General features: G+C 33.6%; 1 protein-coding gene across 2 annotated transcripts; it reads left to right on the plus strand.

The window, feature by feature from the left end:
• The first annotated feature begins 2,031 nt into the window (after positions 1 to 2,031).
• Positions 2,032 to 14,186, plus strand: LOC127862252 (uncharacterized). Of its 2 annotated transcripts, none has more exons than XM_052401305.1 (2): positions 2,032 to 2,290; positions 5,103 to 14,186. In XM_052401305.1, the coding sequence occupies exon 2, from the start codon at positions 5,125 to 5,127 to the stop codon at positions 7,912 to 7,914; it is 2,790 nt and encodes a 929-aa protein (XP_052257265.1). In that variant the 5' UTR covers positions 2,032 to 2,290; positions 5,103 to 5,124; the 3' UTR covers positions 7,915 to 14,186. The 2 variants fall into 2 exon arrangements, with proteins under 2 accessions (XP_052257265.1, XP_052257266.1); XM_052401306.1 differs by having other exon boundaries at positions 2,034 to 2,174.
• Positions 14,187 to 15,246: the final 1,060 nt, after the last annotated feature.

Here is a 15,246-nt window from a genome sequence, read left to right on the forward strand (position 1 = left end):
GAGACTATGGATGAGCCTAACCTGAAACTATTTGCGTAGACGAACGTCAAAGCTTAAACTGTTAGCGTTAGATATAGACTGTCGCTTTTCCACCTAGGTTTACTCAGCAGGCAAGCCCTTACAAACAACTAGTTCCGTCACTTTTCCGACCACAATGTGGAATTACTCAGTAGACAGAAAGTTACAGTTATTTGCTTAATATTATTCGATGTGTACGCCTTGAGAACCAACTTCGGAATCATTCTAATGCAGAGAAACCACTGTTTATATACAGACAAGCGACGTGATACCCTACACGCAACTATTCTACAAAATGGGTAGACACCGTTCGCATTTAAAAAACGGAACGGAACACAACATGGGAAAGGGTAACACTTGAGGCAAATACCCAAATTCGTTCGTATGATGTAAGAGCAGAATCTGGCGGCGTCATCAATAGAAATCGCAAACATCTGAGAAAGACGCAAGAACTCTACATTCCAAGGGAGGAAAATCGTAAAAATGAACAATTCTTTGATGCACGAGAATTACCTCCAATTGAACTTCCGAATGATAAGGGCCCAGAGAAACAAAAACAATCTTCTGTTGAACCACTTATAACAACAACTAGATCAGGGCGACAAGTTATGCCACCTGAGCAGTTCAAAGACTATGTGCTTAACTTTGTAAATAGTGTGATGTAGTTAGGTGCAGACTTTTGACATTACACATGCGTAACTTGTATGTTATTTATCATTTGCATGAATTAATGAAGGCAACTTGAGATCATTTATACTGCTTGTTATGTGCATATGCTTAAGCAAATAATAGTGACTTTTATAAATTACTAGTACATTAAAGATCATGTCTATCTTTTGAAAAAGAGAAAGGATGTAACAGTATAGGCCTTAAATTGAATGCAGGAGTCATACCCAGTGCCACTCTGTTGGTATATACATACATGCATCCGCAGTTTACTCAGTCTATTGCTAGCGCTTACCACATGCACGCGCACTATCAAGTTGCCTGATAATATATTTATTATGGATGTATAATAAAATTATAACCATACGTGTAGTTTATTAAGAAGTACACCATAAACAGTGAGTTACCAATTATAGTCATGCAGTAAAAATTTATATTGTAAGGCAATAATGCAAATTGTTTTCTTAATTTCAGAATAAAAATATATGTATTGCCAAAATTGAAATACGAGTGTCCAATCTATAAATTTATCCGAATAACTTAAAGAGAAACGATGCCGTATAAAGCAACTGGTTAGACTCTACTATTATAAAAAGAACTGATCGTAGGCAGGCAATTTCGCTACATTATATGGACTTGACAGAATTTGCATATTGGTTTGGCACATTAAAATTAAAGCGCGACCTTGAATATCTGTCACTTGATCTTTATGAGTGCGCTTATTCCCACTCATATGATTTTATTTTAATAAACCAAACTCGCATGCTTCAGACAAAAATACACTTTCGATAATTTCGCGAACAAATACATTTATTGTTAAAAATTTGAATGCAACCATTTGAATACTTGGAATAACGTATTTGTTAATAACAAACATGAAGTTTTTACACTTTTGCATAAATCTATTACGGAGGATTCCGGAGTGTCTCACGATTTTAAACTTAAACGATCGTTACGTGGCTAATCGTTACGATTTCAGACCGTGTCAGTTTTAATGCAGAAGTTTCGCATTAAGTGCTCAGTATTAAGTAAGGAATGTATATTTTGTTTCATTTTAGATATTTAACGTAATCGTAACGTAATCGTATTGTTATTCACAACTTTGAATCAAGGATTTTGTGGTGGCGTTTCGTGTGTTGTAGCCATAACATTTAAATCACCACTCTGGATCAGCAGACGATTTACTACTTAAATCTTACGGAGAACTCCGAAATAGCCGATGTATAACGATTGTTAAATCAACTTACCACTCTGGATCACTCTCATTGTGTACACACCGGTCTTACTGACATACTGTAGTGACGTCACCATCTATGTATAGAATGGATCACTCTGGATCAGGTGGAGTCCGGAGATAGCCGATGTATCACGATTGCACTCTTGATCACCAGACGATTTATTTCATAAATCGGAGGTTCCGAAGATAGTCGATGTATCACGATTGTCAACTCACTTCCTCTCTTGAAATCGAAAGTGCACTGGAAAATAACGTAACAAAAATCGTCAAAATAATGGTTTTTATTAATCGATACACAGCATTAATATTATATAAATTGCGTGATTGTTGATCGGCAATACATATATGGAATCAAATAGATGTAGTCAGGTATCTGCACTTACGTTTGCATAAATTGTAGCCTAGGCGTATTCATTTTATATATGTCGTTTAAACTTGTTTGTAGTTCAAGTTGTTACACGCTGATAAAGCATTACATTACTTGTTGTTATGTGCTTTTTTATGATACCAGAACAGAAAGTTATCAATCTGTGCACCCCCAATTCGGAATGGATTTGAATACTTTATGTAGCTGTTGATTTTTTTAAAATTAAATGTTGACCGTTTTTAATTATTATTAAGATTTATGAGTATCGTTCATCATAACAGGCTTTTACTAAGAAACTGAATGCAGTGCTTGATGCATTAAGGTTATTGCTGCGTTTATACCATGGTGAGAGTACAGGGATTGAGTAGAAGTAACAACATGAAATAACAGGAAAATAATGTAGAGAAGTATCTACGTACTTCACACAGTTTTTATGAAGATTTAAAATGTAGATCCGTTGGACATGCTACTACGTTTGTGTTTACCACTGTTAGCTCACTTAATGGTTTACGCACAATGGTATGATTATAGCACTCTGGGTATTGACGAAACAATGAAACGATTTATGGCAATGTCAATTGTTTCTTATTGCACCAGTAAATATACCATTTGATTTGGACTGGCTTTAGAAAGACAAGAACATTTATTGATAATACAATAATTAAATTGTGGCATATATATTTTGTTAAACATATCGGCGAAAGAGATGTTTGTAAAAGTAAAAACACTAAACTGCTATCTAATTCACAACTTAAGAGCTTTTTGATTAAATGACAATATACCACATTTTTATCAATTGCTGCTTAAAGATAACTTGCTTAAACTACATACGGTCCATACAAAATAGTAACAACGGGTATTAAGCTGACCTGAGCAAGAAGTGCTCATTGCGATCTGTTGTGGTCCGTCATTATCCGACGTCGCGCATCGCGTGTCGTGCATCTTCAACTGTAAGCTCGTCATCAAACTCCAGACCACATTCGGTCTGACAGGGCTTTGTTTCCTTCTATGAGAGGCGCCGAATATCGGACCTTTCCCCTAGACGTATTTTGTCCCCTCTTACAGAGATTTTCTCCAAAACAATGCTATCTAAAAAACTGTTTGTTTCGGAAACCTTTAATTATATAAGTTAACCTGATCCAGTGTAGAAAATAGAAAAGTATTGCATAATTAAATTATCTGTTGCCTTGAATTTGTTTTAAAAACAGTAAAATATGTTAACTTGATTATTAAAGACTTTACTTATTTTTCCCCCAAAACCCCGCGTTTCGCGCGATTTTTTCCCCCTCAAAAAAAGGTCAGGCCCTTTCCCAGAAAATCAGATAAAAAACCTGGGTCACCCAATCTTGATGGAACCTGGTCAAAATGCTTATCTTGTCAATATCTATGTCGGTGCAAATCTTGGTCAGTGCGTCACAATATAAGATCATCAGGTAAAAAAACATGGTTACCACTGTTGATGCAATGGCTCGATCTTGATAAAACTTGGTAAGAATGTTTCTCTTGACAACATCTATACTTAGTTCGAATCTGGGTCACATGGGTCCAAATACTAGGTCGCCAGGTCAAATCTTAGACAAACCTTGTAACCACTCTTGAGGCAACATGTATGATTCAGTCTTAATTAATGTTCAAAATATATATACCGCCGAGTTCATGCCTAAAACTATGTCACTTGGTCAAATCTTTAAAAAAGAATGATGCCACTATACAGGCAACATGTATATTCAAATATTGATGAAACTGTGCCGGAATGTTTATGTTGAACATTTAAGGCATAGTTCGCATCTGTGTCACATGTTTAAAAAAAATATGTTGCCAATTTAAATCCTATAAAAACCGTACAACCACTCTTACTCAATCTAAAGAAAACTTGGTTAGAATGGTTATCTTGACAATATCTTGGTAAGATTTTCATCTTGGTCATGTGCGTCTCATTGTTGATAACTAGGTAAAAACTTAAAATTACTTATTACCACTCTAGAGGCCACATTTATTACTCAATTGTGATAAAGTTTGGATAGAATCTTTATCTTTATATTGAGGCACAGTTTCAATAAAAATCTTGACTATATTTAGATATTACGGTAAAAAAATCGGCCCTAAAATGCATACAACAAAAGAAATTACGTGAATTATGTAACTTTTATTGTGAATAAATATAATTTATGTATTTTTTTGTAAGTTATGCATGTGTTTGTGATACATACTGTATCAAATAAAAATAATTAAACTGAAAAAATAACTATTTTTCACGTTCCAATGACCTATTTTCCACCCCAAAGCTGGAAAGGGCTGCATGATATGGTCATCGAACATAATTTGGGAAGCTCTATTCCGGCGAAAGTAATAAAATGCAAAAATGTAAATGGTAGCAAGAAAGTGGAACGGAAGCCAAAACGACGCCATTTTCGCGAAAAAATTTATTCACATCATCGTGATTTACTTCAAATGACGCACACTGTAAAATGCGGATTTTTACCAAAATTCTCAGGCAATATTCTTGGGCGATCCTCTTCAAATGTTATTCAAATTGTTGAAGCCAGCTTTTTTTAGATAAAAACTTAAAGATTAAACAAGTGAATAAGGCCAAAATAATTAAATTCATATTGAAATCGAATAATGGTCGTCTACACAATTTGTTCGAATCACGTCACTTTAATAAAACGGCCATATTTTTGAATACATGATATCCACAGAATGCACGAGCGAACTGAGGTGGTAAAATACTATTGAACCACAAGGCTCAAGGTTTTAATATTTCTGTCATTGCCGTCACAAGTTGTCCTATACAAAGTTCTTTAATTATTTCAGGATATGCTACATTATTGAGAAAATGGGCGACCAAGAAGAAATTTCACCTGAGGACATTGATCCTGAAGCACTTGAATATGCTCACGAGTTACAGTCATTGGCAAAGGAGATAGCAGATAATGAAGATATGGCTAAACAGTTAAAATCAATACTTGAGACAGTAGCAAATGAATCAGTTCGCGAAGAAAGGGATTATCTCCTTTTGACAGACCAGATAAGAGGTTTTGCTGAAAGTCTAGGGGTTACGGCACCATTTTCAGTCAGTAGAACTAAAGCTGTAATTAACATCCTGCTTTTGATGTGGAATCATACAAGTGTTGCTAGGTATGTTATGAAAAGTGTTTACAATGTGGAAATAGCTACAACAGTTGATGAAATGTTAGAACAGTTTCCAAGTGATCTTAAACAGCTTGATGAAAGGTCTGCTGAGATTTTTGCAAAAGCTTTAAAAGATGGCTATGAACAAGTTAAGAATATTCGTTTGATGGTCGTCGGTATGTTTGGCGTGGGAAAAACGTCCCTTGTAAACAATTTGATCAAAGACCTAAGGGATGAAAACATAATTCCTTTAAGCACCGAAGGTATTGACCTGAAAAGGTGTCAGCTGATGAGCAACGGAGATTGGCATTTGGATAAAGAACAAAAACAAGCAAAATATAAATCCAGGTTTAAACTCGCTCTAATGGATGCCATCAAAAATATACCCTCTGTTCCTCGTAATATTCAGACTGTTCCAGAACGCGAGCATGATGAAGGAGAATCTGAAGAAAGAAATACAGTTATTGATAAACCACTAGATCGTTTGAAAGAAATAGCAGAAAAGGTTCAAGTTCATAAAGACGATGATGACATAAAAGAATATTTTAAACTAGCCAAGGAGGAACCTAAAATTGAAATTCCCGTCACCGTACCTGCTCCTGTTATAACAAATACTGACGTTACTGTATCTGTTTGGGATTTCGCCGGTCAGACACTTTATTATTCTACTCATCAGTTCTTTCTGAATAGGAGGTCTATTTACTTAGTTCTAATGGACATGACAAAAGATTTGGATGAATATGTTAAAGAAGAAGAAAGAAGTGGGACATGGTGTGGTTTGGTTAAAGACTGTACTTATTTGGTTGTCTTTAAATTTTGGCTGAATGCAATACACATGTACAGTGGTTACAGGTCTATGGCAGGTGAAATTAAACCGACTGTAATTTTAGTTGGTACTCGAAAAGATAAGATGCTGGGGACTGACGAAGAAAAAGATACTCGTTGTGATAAATATTTTGAACGTGCACTTGGATCGTTTAAAGGTTCGCCGATCTTGAAACACATATACCATAGGAAATTCCTAGTGAATAATAAATCTCCAACAGATAATGTTTTTGATGAGATACGAAACGAAATTTTACATTTGGCAGAAAAGCAAGATTATTGGGGCGAAAACTATCCTGTGCGATGGATCCAGATGGAACAGTCTCTTGACAAAATGAGAGATAAAGGCAAACAAGTATTAAAACTTGAAGAGATTGAAGAGATTAACGACGCCAATAAAGTACATCCACTTGGTAAAAAGAACCTAGAATTGTTTTTGGAAATTCAGCATAGACATGGCAATATCCTTTATTTCAACACAGAGAAACTCAGGCATTTGGTTGTTCTTGCCCCGCAATGGATCATTGACGTCTTCAAGTGCTTTATAACACATCTGCGATATAAAGACCCTAAATTGATAGAACATTGGAAAATATATGAGGATTTGGCTATTCTTAAACCAGAGGTGTTCCATGAAATAATGGATAATAGTCGACCAGATATTAAAGACAATAAAGAAAATGTTATGAAGTACATGGAGTACCTGGATGTTATGGCAAAGCCCTTAGTGCTTGATGAAACCGACAAAGCAAAGGACCTTATTGGACAAGCTACAACTGATGTAGTTGAACCATTGAATGTCAAATTTCTTGATTTCCATATAGTGCCCTGCCGACTTAAGAACCCACCACCTCCCATTTCCCAATTTACTTCGCCGGGACATCGCAAGAAAACACCTGTTTTATGTTTTGTTTTTGTCGAAAACTTCATGCCACCATCTTTTTTCCACAGACTTGTTGCCGTTTGTATTCGCACTTGGCCTATCAGCAAAGAAGGAGGCAAAGACCTGTTGTACAATGGACTTGCTGTGTTTGACATTGGCCCAACCGATTTTTTGACAATCTGGTTCAAAGATCACATTATTTATGCAAGAATATCTTCCATTACGAGTAATGCAATAACTGACCTTGATTTTGAGCTGTGTCAGAAAGTAAGACTCCTACTTAGACGAAGTTTGTTAAATTTTGTAGGTCAGTCATTGGAAAACCCTAGAACTCCAACAGCATTTGAAGAGTACATTCAATGCCCAAAGATGCAAGATCCTCTTAAGGAAGGCATGTTCAGAGTGGCTGCATTCATGTATGATCGTGAATTAACTTGCACAGAATGTAGGTGTCGCCATCCGGTAGAAAGGGAAGAGGCATTGAACTACTGGTATAAACAGAAATTGGACGGACTTGATAACGATGATGATTCAAATAAACCAGCTGTTGAAAGTGATTTATTGGAGGTTGCCAAGGAGATTGGTGAAAAGGAATACTGGATGTTAGGCATTCAACTTGGGTTTGACGATGCGCAAATGAACAAACTTTATGATGTTAAAGAATGTAGAAAGGATCATCGTACATTTGTTTTCAAATACATGGTTACGTGGATGAAAAGAGAAGGGGAGAAGGCAACTCAACAACGTCTTAATCGAGCTATTCGCGCTGCTCGTGTTAATCTCTAAAAAGAGGATGTATCGCATATCAGCTTAAAAACAACACCATTTCTGATATATAACGATTGTGCGCGTTACTGGCTCACTGAGCATCACATCTCATGTCATTGGGTTAACTGGGGTATTGGGCGCTCATAACCAGTTCAAGAACAATAAGGTTCAAGAACAATAATACTACACATCGTACTTACCGGTACATACAGGAATATAACTAAGCAGAAGATAACATTATATCGACCCAATTAATTTTGGACGGGTGACTAGAAACCAACGTGTTATTTTTTTACCATCAGTAATGAAAGACACGTGATTTCGTAATATTTGTATTATTTAGACATTCTTAAAAAATCTAACATATTGTTTCAGTTATCATTATATCAAAGTAAGCTAGTGCAAAATCGAAAGTTTCGTTCACATGTTTTTGTATATAGGTAGAGCTATTAAAGTGTGTTCGTTTGTGATATTTGTACAATATTGCTTTTTTCGTATGACACATATCACATAACATTAACCATGTGTATAATTATGCGCGAAAATACGTGTTACGAATGCTTAAAAGCGGACATGTATCTTCAAAGTTTAATTGTGTTTGGTTAGATAAATAGTGAGTTTGTATACACTATTTTCATCATCTATGTGTGTGAACAGTTGGTATTATTTCTCCTTAAACTATAGTGTGTTTAAAACTTTAAATTTTCTATAATCTTTTAGTGTAAAAAGATCATTATTGACGGCGTTCGTGTATAAACAAGCAAAGATTTGAAAATCTCATTCATTAGGACGTTGGATTGAAATACATGCGATTGACAAGTTAGAATAATAGATGTTCAACAATAATACTGTTATTTAAGTCAAATTAAATATAATCATTACAATAAAGTTAAATGCTCAAAAGTAACACCAAATGCGAAATATTCTCAAATCAGATTGTATAACTGCAAACTTTTTATAAGCCTGACACTCATTAGAAGATGTCAACAGGACGTATACTGCTTTTGATAAATGTATGATGAACGGTAATGTAATATCTAAATGAAATGAAACTACAGAAACTTTAATAGATTTTTTTCTTGTTAAAGTAAGTATAAACCATTCTAATGTAATATATTAATAAACCGTTAATCGTACCATAAATCAAATACTGTCAAGTTATAGTGGTTTTCAATTGCATAGGTTTTGTCACTTGTTATAGTGGTCTGGTGTTTATATGTGTATATTTTATTCGATTAACTGCTAACAATAAAAGTTTTTACAATGTACTACAATTATTACAATAAGAGAAATACGTTTAAATGGCTTCATATGATATGTAGCCAAATAATAATGATTCATGTGGATACCATGTGTTTGTTCGCAAGCAGGCTTGGACAATTGTATTCATGAGTTACGTAATATGCTTTATATTATTGTATAATGACACATATTATAAACACATTTGTAAATGCTAATTGTAAAGCATAATGCATGCGTATATAGGAATTTGCTGTAGGTACAACAATGCAAATATGATGTGTGTTGTTGAATATTTTGTGGTTTTGGTCATTATTGTATACATGTATACAATTCTTTGCATAATTTTGTTTGCAAAAAATGTTGTTTGTTTAAACTTTAATATGTGGTTATTGTTCAGACGATTTTAAGTGTGCCATGTGTTATGCAATCGATTTTGAGTGTCCTATGAGTTACTATACACACAATTTTGAGTGAGCTATGCGTTATTATGCAGACAATGTTGAGCGTGATATTTCACTTAAAATGTTCTGTTTCATAAGAACTGTAAGATTACTTTTTTTTGTTTTCTTTTTTGGTGTTTCACCTTTTACAGGGGTGTGATTTAGGAACCACCCCAGGGAAGGAAAATTCACTACCTTCCCTTACAAGGTTCTACGAAACTCTTAATTCGTATATAGATCCAGCAAAGTTAACAACTTTTGTAAAATTAGTTTGACATGGAAAGGTAGAAAAAAAAACAACCCTGTTTTCAATAATGCCCATTCCAAGTTAAAAGTTTGTAAATCTATGTTTTTGTTTACACTCATTTGTGGACCATCATTTTATACACGATTGTTTAATGCCCTTCTTCTATGCGTTACTAGGCACACGATTTTTAGTGTACTGTGCGTTATTATGTAGACATTTTTGAGTGTGCTATTTCACTGATTATGTTTTGTTTCGTGAAGTCAATTTTTTTTTTTGTTTTCTTTCTTTGTGTTTCACCTTTTACTGGGGTGTGATTTAGGAACCACCCCAGGGGAGGAAAATTCACTACCCCCCCCCCCTTGCGAGGTTTTACGAAACTCTTAATTCGTATATAGATCTAGCCAAGTTAAAACTTTTGTAAAATTAATTTTACATGGAAAGGGAGGAAAAATACACCCCTGTTTACAATAATGCCCATACAAAGTTAACGTTTGTCAAATCGAAGATTGTGTTTACACTCATTTGTGGACCATTATTTTATACTCGATTGTCTGATTCCCTTCTTCTATGCGTTACTGGGCACACGATTTTGAGTGTACTGTGCTTTTATATGCAGACATTTTTGAGTGTGCTATTTCACTGATAATGTTTTGATTCAATAAGAACCTTTAAGTTTCAGATAACTTTAAAAAGGTCTTATATAGTCAAATCAACAAGATTTTTTGTTTTCTCTTTTGTTATGCACCTTTTAAAATTTATAACAATGACATTTCAAAGTTAAACGTTTAAATGTCCAAGTTTTTGTTTACACCAATTTGTAGACCATCATTTTAAAATCGATTATCTTATGCCCTTCGTATTTCTGGGCTATTTCTAATACTCCTTCTCATATGTGGGTGTCAGCTTGAATGTTGTTTAAGTGAAACTTTGTGTGCAGTCGTTTAAACTAAGACAGGTAAAAATCATAAATACATACATGCCTTGCAAAGAAGCATGTATTCCATTAATTTATTTTAGTAATTTGGCATTTTGTTGTTCAGAACTATACTTTAAAGCATCTATAACGCTCAAAATCAACGAAATTTTCGTAAAGTATTTCGTAAAATAAAGTTAACATCAAAACAATCAGTGTTCCTTATAGCAATAGCCACAATTTCAACGCTTGATGTGGTATGATTACATAGATAATTATATGTAAATAATTTTAATTTTATATGATTACGTTGTAGGCTTGCTTGGTTTGTGTCTAAAAGTTACTGAAAAGTAACCAAATAATCAAAGGTAAACATATACTTACACACATTGACCATAATTCATTTCTGTGTTGATTGAATAGATTGTTTATACGTGTATAACAAAATGTCAGTAAGTAGTATAAGTAGTGCATGTATATGTAGTGCAATTATAAGTATTATGCACATTTACCTATGTTAATTTTCAATATGAATTTATATAATTTCATAACTGAAAAGTTTAATTGCTTAACCACCGCATAAGTTTTATCACTACATTTGTATTGGGTTCAGTCATTTAATGTTGCAGTAATTATTATTGGTTTTATACCAATATTTATAATACGTTTTCCATTCTGAAGACATAAAGTGTATTAATACAGAGCACATGTATATTCATGTACAAATACAATAACACTTTTGAAAAAAACTGAGCTGCTCATGGCAATAAACTGAAGCAAACTTAAACAAAAATGTGTGATATCATATAAATTAAGAATACATGTTTGTTTTTTTTGTAAATACTGTTATTTCAAGTAACTTATTGTTTAAGTGTATTTGCTGTAAGTTCATGTTATATGTGACATTGCTCACAGTAATAACATGTTGCATGAAAGAATCAGGTTGCTGATTTACTTTACAATAAGCTTACAATATCAATTTTTTTTTCATACCTCGAACTATATGATGGTCATTTAAGCCATATTTTTGGACTAGTGTTCTTTAAACTCAAGCTTTTCATAGTGATTTCACCAAAAATCACTTTGTCTGCACGCTTGATGTTAAATTTGTTATCTGATTTCATTAAAGGAAACGTAACACAAAGCGATATGAAATAAACATAGACTTAATTGATATAGTAATTTTCACATCAAGCAATGTTTTGCTTTCCATTTAAACAAGCAAATTCGTTTAATTGATATCCCCCGCCAAAGAAATTTTGTTGGATGGGTGTAGAACTAAAAGAAAAGGTATAAGTGAAGGGTTGTGCCTGATAATTGAGAACAATTACATCAAGACAATTTGAGAATCCATTTTAGTATGGTAGAAACCTTAACAAATAAGGTGTATTAAATCAAAATGTGTGATTTTGACCTTTGTGTGTGACTTTGACCATGACCCTAGCAACATGGATCTTATATTTGACACGCAGCTAGATAATGGAGAATATTTTATCAAAATATGTGATTTTGACCTTTGTTTGTGACCCTAGCATAGTGAATCTTATATTTGACACGCAGCTAGATAATGAAGAACAATTAGTGTGAACAGTTATTACAGAATCCCTTGGTGCATAGTAAAGGAATGACTAGATAATGAATAATTCATCAAATTTGTCACCTTTGACCTCAATGTGTGACCTTGACTTTAGCGCTTAGGATTATGTGTGTTGAATGTGAAGCACCCCCAGATGATTGAGAACAACTATGGCAAGTTTCATGGCTCTAGCTGATGTGTTAATGGAGATAAAGCTCTAAGCTTATATTAAAAAGCATTTTTTCAAGATACAACGGGCCATAACTCCGCTATTAACCGATGGTGTACAATTCCATTTGGCGTGCATCATCCCCTTATCCATATATGTACTAATACCAAGTTTCAATGAAATCCGCCAAAGCACTTCCAAGATATGGCTCCGGACGGACGGATGGAAAGGCGGATGGACAACGCCAAAACAATATCCCTCTGTCTATGGCGGGGGATAATACACAGACTGTATTGTTGTGTAAGAGTGCTTATGTACCAAAATTGCCATGTGTGTTTTTGTCGAAAAGAAATGCTTGTTATGTATGTTGAAAGATTTGAAATTTGAATATATGTTATTTCTCTTAATTTATGTTAATAATATTGTATGTGTTTTTTTTTATTGTTTTAACATGAAATTGTTTAACATTTACAATTATAACATCTAATGCAGTTAATCGGAGTCGCATTTGATTAAACTGTACGATACTCGTGATGCTGACATAAAAATAGTATTTATTATTTTTATAAAATTTATCAAATTTGGTGTTCAGTTTGAGACAATAAATGAACGAAAGTTAAGACGAAGCTCATACAATGAAGTCGCACATAAATTTTTCTTATGCTACAATTTTATTACGTGTATAATAAACGTTGAAATTATATTCATACGCTACTTATTGATACAAATATTCCACATTATCGTTACAGAAAATGATACACATTTTATTTGCATGGAGAATTTATATTACTTTTCATATTTAAGCGCCAATTAAGAATTGGTGATATCGTGACTTCTTTCATATGCATTAACATGTCTAATTTTTATAGTCATCAACATGTTAATTTTTTTTACAGTTTTATCTGTTTATATCCTTTCTTTCTAAATGTGTCTCTCTAACATGATAAAGTCTGAAAAATTCGTGTCTGTTAATGTATTTAACCTATGACCAAATTTTTTTAAAACTGTCAATTGCCAACCTGTGCGAGTCCGTTTAAATGCAGGCATTTTGTCCTGTAAGGAAACATGTAGCAAGAGTCAGCATCCGAGATTCCGAGTTTACATCAATTCCATATTGCTAGAAATGTATTTATACATCTAAATATTCACAACTTGTGATAATAATCATTAATCAATTCAATTAGTATTGATCAATTTAAATGTCAACATTAAATTAACAATTTTCCGGATAAAATGTGTAGCATGTTGACCAAGAGCTGCCTTTTGCCAGAAAATTTCTCTTTTTAAGCAAAAAGAAACAAATCAAGATGAGTTACATGTACTTTGGTTTCCATGTGCAGTAGTCTGTTTCGAGAAAACTTTATTTCAGACTATAAGTTTACCAAAGTTCATCTTAAAGTTAGTTAATTTTCATCTAAAAATACATTTCTTGCAAAAACAGGCCCTAACAAGCTCTGATGAATATCTAAAAGATTGGAATTAACTTCAGCAGATAGCGAGAGGTCCGTATAGTAGACAGCGTAGACTTTAGTGGCAACGTACTTTATAGTCCTTGGTTTCAAAGTCACATTAAGCAGTGGAAGCAAAATAAGACAAAATAGTCAACAATTTATTTTCCACTTCAGATTTGCAACATGTGTATGTATGTCTTATAACATGTTTGTATCAATGGCTGAATGAGACAATAAAACATATATTATTTATTTCATAAGTTTTGTTTCTATTATATTAGCCCAAAAATAAATGACCAAAGAACACAATTCATAATGTTTTCCAGTAACGAAAAACTATTCCATATAACAGCGTCTGTTCCGAACAAAATGGATTATGCGTAAAAATAATACAGTACTATGCTTATACACACTTTATAAAACATAACTGAAAAAAAGTAAGTAGAAACAACAAGAGCTGTCAGAAGACAGCGCGCTCCACTATTCAAATGCTTGACAGTATAAGGTAAGCCATCATGGGGGAATTGTTCATATTCAATACGGTCAAGGTAATATAGTCATATTCTAAGTGGAAGAGGACCATAATTGAAACTTGTGTTTTAAAGAAGTTGTACTTTATAGACGATTCTGAGTTCAGGTATATTTTCCACAACCTATTGAACATTTGTAATGACATAAACAAAGTAATAAGATTTTATTTCAAGTTTGGTAGCAATAGCTTGGGTGGGATGGTCCTTCAAAAATGAAATAAATAAATATTTGAGTTTTTTTTACCATGTTTAAAAAAATAATATTTTTTTGGGGGGTGGGTGGAGTGGGGGTGGAGAGGGGGTATAATGTGGAGGAGGTGGTCATTTATTAGATAATCTTTCAAATATAAGGAACAAAAATGAAAAAAATGAGGGGGGATGGTTTGGGTGGAGTACATTGTGTTATGTCAGGTAAGTGTTGTTTTGTCAAAGTATGAATCAAATCTGATCATAAATAAATAAGTAATAGCAATTTAAGCAAAATTTATTAATTTGACCTTGAGAGTCAAGGTCGTTCAAAGGTCAAGGACAAATTCAACTTGCCAGGTATAGTACCCTCATGATAATAAGAAAGTATTTGAAGTTTGAAAGCAATAGCCTTGATACTTGAGAAGTAAAGTGGATCTAAACACAAAAGTTAACAAAATATTTAAAGTGACTAAGTCAAAAAAGGGCCATAAGTCCGTTAAAATGCCAACAAGAGTTATGCAACTTTTCCTGTACAGTCCCCTTATAATAGTTAGCGAGTGAACCAAGTCTGAAAGCAATTATAGCTATGATAC

The sequence above is a fragment of the Dreissena polymorpha genome, chromosome 16 (assembly GCF_020536995.1).
Source record: "Dreissena polymorpha isolate Duluth1 chromosome 16, UMN_Dpol_1.0, whole genome shotgun sequence".
Classification (NCBI taxonomy): domain Eukaryota; kingdom Metazoa; phylum Mollusca; class Bivalvia; order Myida; family Dreissenidae; genus Dreissena; species Dreissena polymorpha.

Excerpts from the sequence above, each read along its gene's own strand:
- LOC127862252 (XM_052401305.1), top strand. The coding sequence starts at position 5,125 with ATGGGCGACCAAGAAGAAATTTCACCTGAGGACATTGATCCTGAAGCA.